Below are 7014 nucleotides of genomic sequence, written 5' to 3' on the forward strand. Positions count from 1 at the left end.
GTTTACTTTCTGAGTATGCTGCACTGCGCAGAACTATGGGCCACAGCAAGAGGTCGAGGTTCATAGCCCTTCACCCCATGCTCTCTCCCTCACACACTCACATGTGCACGCACATACACACACACACACACACACACACACACACGGGGCAAGAGGGAAAGAGAGAGAGAGAGACAGTGTTTGTTGGCTGTCTCCATGTGTGTCTTTATAACAGTGTGACACACACACACACACACACACACTTATCCACTGTTGGGTCTGTAGCTTGACATACTCCTCACAAACATAGCTAATACATGTGGTCACTACATGCTTCCAGGAAGAAAATCCCCTTTGTTTGGTGATTTTCTGGAAGTCATTGTACGTGCACTGTAACACACACACACACACACACACACACACACATTACATCACATCACATACACAACCAACACCATCCAACGGCTGCACAATTTGTGGCAAATCATTTTTGAAAGTATTTTTCCCTAAAAAAAAGTCTTTAGGCATTTTCATCAACAAATGTTTTATTATAGAGTGTACAAGACATGACACATTTGTGTCACTAAACTGATGACTGATAACAAAAATATTGAAAAAAGCATGCACATACACTGACACACACACACACACACATAATCTGACATTGAAATGGCTTCACTATGCAGCAGGCCACAGCGGGCAGCTGGTAGGAAACTTCCCAATGCTGCACCAAACTACTGTAAGTGTTTCAAATGAAGCGTATAACAATTGCATAATTGCACAGTCTGAGCCTAGAATAGCTGGGTTTTGTTGATTTTCTGCTTCTTTCTTTAGGTGGGGTCAATGGCCCGGGAGTGTAGTTGCTGGCGAAGTGCTTTCAAGAGATCCCAAGTGGCTGGGATCAATATGTCCTTAAATAGCCAGCAGACAATTACAGCCACAGCCATTCATCCTAGCTAGCACGAGCCAGGCACCCAAAGCTCAAGGCACAATACACTAGAATGCTGATACTCCTTTAAAAAAGTTTCCACACTTCTCTCCTCTTCATATATCACCACTTGTTCTTTTCCTGCATCTTCTCTCAGGCCAACTCTATCCATTGTGTATTGTCTTCTATTTTCTTCTCCTTCACAATCCATGTCCACAGTCCTTACTTTTCCATCCTCTACATCTTTTCAGTGGATCATTTATCCCCACTTTCTTCATGTCTCCAACTCTTTTCTCTATACCCTAATCCTTAAACATACAACTTACTTTCCTTTACTTATACCTCTTTCTTTAAGCCTGGGTGCCAGCCGAACTTAGTCCCGCCCACAACATTTGAGGTCGGGAAGTTCATATTCTGACTAAAATTTGAGTATGACAACGTCAGGCTATCTTCCTTTCTCTTGTGAGCCTCGGATTCTCTGGAACCATCTCACAGTTAGAAACGTAGCTCACTGCGGGTCAGATGGCCTTCTGTGATTGGTTTTCCAGTTGAGCTGAACTGCCACAGTCCAGGCTAGACAGACCACCCCAAGGCCCCCGTCTTGACATCATGGCAGATGTGGAGACATGTTTGGTTTTCTAGATTTTTTTGTTTTTCTGACTTCCTTTTGTGTTTCTTCTACTATCCTTCTTGCTTTATCTCTTGTATTTGTTTGATAGGTACGGTGTTTGCTCTGTGTGTGTGTGTGTGTGTGCACGTGCACGCCCAATAGTGCACGTTTGTTTGTTTACTTCCCTTGGCTACTAAGTTGGTGTGTGATAGCGTGATAGCTGGGCCCAAATGCTGGACTGTGGGAAGAGCAGAGTGGAGCGGGCCGACAGGGTCAGCTCTGTGTAGTGGCCCTGGCCTGCACTCTGTCCTCCGGACAACAGGTGGCAGCAGGTCCAGCACTCCCTGTCTGTCCAGGGACCACTGCAGATATCTAGAACTGGACTTCTGACACAAGGGAAGTACACAAACCCCAACGGACATCTCCATGTACACTTATGAGAGGTGTCCATGATGTCTTCACAGAGTAGCTCAACTCCAAATCCTTTATTCACTCTAGTTGTGTTTCTGTACCCAGCAGAGCGCAATGCTATATTGTCGTAATCATTTCATGGAAAAAAAACAACATAACAACATTGAGCTAATGTTAATTTGGGGACAAACAAAAATGAAAAAATGTTTTAAAGTCAACATTTTGTAGAACATTATACTAAAGTCTGATTCATTTTCATTTAAAAGTATTTGCATCGGTTTTGGACGTTTCAACAGAAACCCTTTAGGAGCATATTGAAAGGGTCTATAGCCTACAGTACATCATATAGTAGATAATGTATGCCAAACACACACATACACACATACACACACACACACACACACACACACACACTGATGTAGAACAGCTAGTTACACACTGCATTATGCATTTTAACTTGGAAGACATTGGGCACAATGCTTCTGAAGACCAAAATAGACACACACACACACACACAAATACATTGACTAAACAATCAAAAACATATTACAGTATCCAATGGAATTTGTGTGATAGGCGTTCGTGGGAAAATAGGTAACAACTGTATGTGTGAACCACAGTGACTGATGGAAATATAATTCTCAGCTATTAAAAAGACACCAGCAATTTTAACAACAGTGAGCCATGAATTTCTTGTTTACTCTTGATATATATTGTGCGTGAGTTTGGCACCGCAGGGATTTGGATGTCAGGTTACTGCAGCTGAAGTTGAGGACAGCTTGATGGATTGATGGAGTGACGTCAGCACGCAGCTACCTTCTCGAGAGAGGGGAGGATTAATCTGAGAGAGAGAGAGAGAGAGAGAGAGAGAGACGCGCTAATCTCTCCCCGGGAAATGTGCACGTTCGGGAATAAGTGGTACCAGTCAGAAACTGCGCGGTAATATTCCCTTACCGGCTTTGCCAAATGTTTTCAATAGCAGGGAACGAAGAAGAGAAAGGAGCAAGTCCGGCACCGGGCGGGATGTACACTCACCGCCAAGCTGTAACGCTCTAGAATCACTGGAAAGGTACGCAATTTAAGTGGTATTTTTAGATGCGTTTGCGCCATTGATTCAACTTTTGTTTATTTCCTTTCGAGGTCTTCTAATTCCGATAATGGATTATTGCCATAGGCTACTCCTGCACTTGGCCAGCTCCATGCCCTATGGACTTGGTGACTTGAGACGAAACATGATTGTACTGAAACATTCTGTGTTTGACAGTGTTTATAGTTAACGGTGTGCCTGTGCGCTGGCTTGTGAATAGCCCGCACACTTACAGTCGTATCTCACCCGTCTCGGGTGTACGCAGTGATAGTCCACGGGAGATACTTAAAATACATGAACACCAAATCGTTCCAAAAGCAGAGTGCTCTGCCGATTGTCCTTGTTTGCAAAACAACAACAGTAAAGTGGTTTGGATCAAACGACGCTTTTCAAAAGCTTTCCATGACAACATATTTTTCTAGATTAAATGGCATACAATAATGACCTAATACAGTTGTATGATTTAGGTTTATGACATAAAATCAGGGAACGTCACCGAAATATAACAGCCTTTCAGATAGCCAAAAAGGAAGATGTGTTAATATAGGATTGGTGATATAGAGGCCTATGTCCGTCCTTGCTCTAGTTCTCGAAAGTTATCCGAATCGAGGTTTATTGCAAAATGCCAAATTAGGGTAGTGGTTCTGTATTTCCGTTTTGGTGAGCTCATTTGAGTCATTAACATAAATGTAAGCATACATCGGAATGTGTTTATGTGCGTGTATGGTACTGTGCATGTGCCATTTAAATAGGCTAAGTGTCTTGGTGTTAAATGGTGTCAGTGTCAGGCGATGTGTTTACAGTTTGCAAAGGCCATTTAAGGTGTTCGTGTGAAAACGAGACTGCGGATATACAGTCTTGCTTACATCTACCTGGCTTCTGTAGGCCTAAACTATAATTTGTCCCGTGCATTGCTACATTTCAACTCTTTACAATCAGTGTTTATGACCCTCTCTCATCTACCTGGAACCTGGCTGCTACATCCTGTCTTCCCCGTTGCTCAGAACCAGTGACTCCAAGCGTAATACATTTTACGGGATTATTGCTCAAATTTTAAGGAACGTGCGAGTTTTACTGCTACCGGGTCTCGTTCTCAGGCCAGCTTGACTGGACTGGAACAATAGAAACAGGGTAATATTTATGAGGTGGTGGTGTTCACAAGTTGTTAGGCAATCATACTGGAAGTTTATGCAGTCCTCTGGCGCTCTACCCACCCCAGAGCTCAGCAAAGTGTGGGACGAAATACAAAAACATGAGAGGTGGCCTAAACCATGGTGCTCCACTTTGTTTTTCCAATAGGTATGTTAGCTCTGACTAGATAATCGAATACCTGCCGAGTCCCTGACTCTAATTTACGACAAAACAGATCATCATCAAACAGTAGCCCTCCATACCTACTGTTAACGCAAATCTCTGTAAGTTTGAGTGCTCTGGCTCAGAGTCGCTTCCCTGCTTGACGAAACCAACTGATGTTCCGTTGTTGTCCAACTTAATTACGTTGTTCTGTGACCAACCTCCCTCTCTCTCTCTCTCTCTCTCTCAGCAGGGCAAGCAAGGAGCCACGGGATTTCGCGTTGGGAGGGAAGACACACAGTACGCGCACAGGGCAGTTCAGGTGTTTTGAAATAACCGCAAATGCAGAGGCACAAAGCTGAGTCGTGACTCGCGACTCGTCTGGGTCTGTGCCTGCTCGCCGGCCAGCTATGTTACCGGTCCAATGATCTTCTCACACCGACAACCCGACGCTTCGCAATGAGCCTCTAAATTCCTGTCCGCTCGGAGTCTTCTGTGGACACATCGTTTCCCTCTAGAGGAGGGTAGGCAGCCTACTCACTCATTCATTCCCAACTTCAGATGGACAGCGCACCGAGGGCACCTACAACTAAGATGCATTGGATCGCCCTTCTACTGACTGGATTGACTTTATGGAGCAAAGTATCCGTCCACTATTGCTTAGACTACGAGGACAATTATGACTACTATGAAGAAGAGAAGATGGAGACCATAGACTACAAAGATCCATGCAAAGCTGGTAAGACTTTGTTTTTTTTGTTTTTTACGTATCTACAGAGGTCGTGAGAAAGTGAAATGTGGGTTTATGAAGTAAACAAATACCACATTCCGCCTAGAGGTGTCATATTAGAAACTACACGTGCTATCTATCTCCCTTTAAAACATGGGTAAGCATCTCTTTTAAAACTGCTCACTCTGTTTCCTTTCTTGCGTTATATGACCCCAACAGACTCACATCCTTGAAGATTGTTGTCAATTCGTTTAAGATCGCTGTGAATGACCACAGAGGAAAAACTAGTCATGGAACCCCCGACAAGGATTTGCATGAATTGGTTGCGTATCTTACGATAACTGGCGTTAACTGAAGCAGGCGTCTTGATTGCTGTTCAGGCAATCCCTGCGTTGTAACAACATATGCTGTGCGCACAGCTCACACTTGGTTATAGTTTAAGATTAATGCGTGTTTCTGTAATTTCTGTAATTCTCCTGCGGAGATATGACATTAACAATCCCCGCATGCCTCCACCCCCACTGTAAGCGATCGTGCACCCGGTTTAATTCGCACCGCCCTCACCTCAGTCTCCCGCGAGTTGATCCATCCCGAAGACACGTGCACCGTCGCTGTCATAAGCCGGTCGCGTACCGTCTATCCACCTCCCGCTACCGTTTGTGTTTTTTAAGCACTCACGCATTCCACCTGTTCGATGCACATGACGGCTGATGTTCGAAGCAATTCCTGTTTTTATCCCTAGATTCCATGTATGAACCGCTTCTCGTGTTGGGAGACTTTTAATAAGTTTTATGCTTTAATGTAACTGATGGCGACATAGCGAAAGGGGAGATTGAACAGTGCATTTGTATATGTTGCTTTGGCTCTAACGCAAGCAGCGCAGGTGGTTCATGGTGCAGAATGCAATCCAGTGCGGTAGGCTACTCAGCTGAACTGGCATGCTGCGAGCTGTTCACTTTATGGAACCCTACCTGAATCTGACCCTAACCTTACCTGATGATGCCGCTCTGTTATCCCCCTACCTCTTATCATAGGACTACACTTTAAATCAACATTACTGTAAACCACATTACACAACTGGAGACTGTCTGTTCTCTCTCTCTCTCTCTCTCTCCTCTCTCTCTCTCTTTTTTCTCTCTCTCTCTCTCTCTCTCACACACACACACACACATACACACACAAGTATCTTGGCTTAGTCTGTTGGTTCTTAATAGGCACCCTATTCACTTTTAGTGTTGTTGGTACTGAAGACACATACAACTGATGTGAACTTGTATATGAGCGTATGTCTGGCATTGCACGTGTTTCTGTTTGTACATCTGTGTGTGTGTGTGTGTGTCTGTGTGCCTGTATTGCACCCCACCCAAGGGTAAGCAGATGTGCTCTCTCTCTCTCCCTCTCTCCCTCTCTCTCTCTCTATCTCCTCTTAGTCCTCTAGTTTTCCTTTGTTTTTGCAGTTGTATCCATTAAACACACATAGTGGCTAATGCCTGCATATATAAATCACTTCATCAATGAGATCAAAATGAACAGTGTGTGTGTGCAGGTTTGTGAATATGTTAACTGCAGGGTCTAGGGTCTCTGAGAATGGGAGTATCTGTTTAGGGTGGATTTTGTTTTTCCTAATATGAAAAATATTCAGACATTATGCAGCCACAGCGATAAAGTTTCTTCTGGGAGCGGGTGTGATCCAGACGCACAGTCACTACACACATAAACACTCTTACATGCTGTTCTGGTGTTTTAAGCTATGTGTGTGTATTTCATGTTTTCGTGAGTGTCAATGTCCAATATATTTATAGGAGATACCTTTTCATAGTAGAGTTTTGGTCTTCAAGCAAGCAATGTGCCAAATGTGTCTATCAGGATAAAAAAAATGCAATGTGTGTGACTGTACACCAGTTTGTTTATATAGGGATGTGTGTGTGTGTGTGTGTGTGTGTGTGTGTGTGTGTGTGTGTTTGTGTGTGTGTGTG

The 7014-nt window shown here is 43.9% G+C and overlaps 1 protein-coding gene across 2 annotated transcripts in view; it reads left to right on the top strand.

Annotated features, from left to right (window-relative positions):
- Positions 1 to 2824: 2824 nt before the first annotated feature.
- The window catches only part of tll1 (tolloid-like 1), a 41078-nt gene continuing 36888 nt past the window's right edge, over positions 2825 to 7014 (top strand). Inside the window, exons 1-2 of one of the 2 annotated variants that reach the window (XM_048250134.1) lie at positions 2825 to 2997; positions 4559 to 5047. In XM_048250134.1, the coding sequence (XP_048106091.1) occupies positions 4870 to 5047 (178 nt within the window). In that variant the 5' untranslated portion in view covers positions 2825 to 2997; positions 4559 to 4869. The remainder of the gene's footprint in view (positions 2998 to 4558; positions 5048 to 7014) is intronic. The other variant, XM_048250141.1, reaches the window with a different exon arrangement.

The sequence above is a fragment of the Alosa alosa genome, chromosome 1, assembly GCF_017589495.1.
Source record: "Alosa alosa isolate M-15738 ecotype Scorff River chromosome 1, AALO_Geno_1.1, whole genome shotgun sequence".
NCBI classification, from domain to species: domain Eukaryota; kingdom Metazoa; phylum Chordata; class Actinopteri; order Clupeiformes; family Clupeidae; genus Alosa; species Alosa alosa.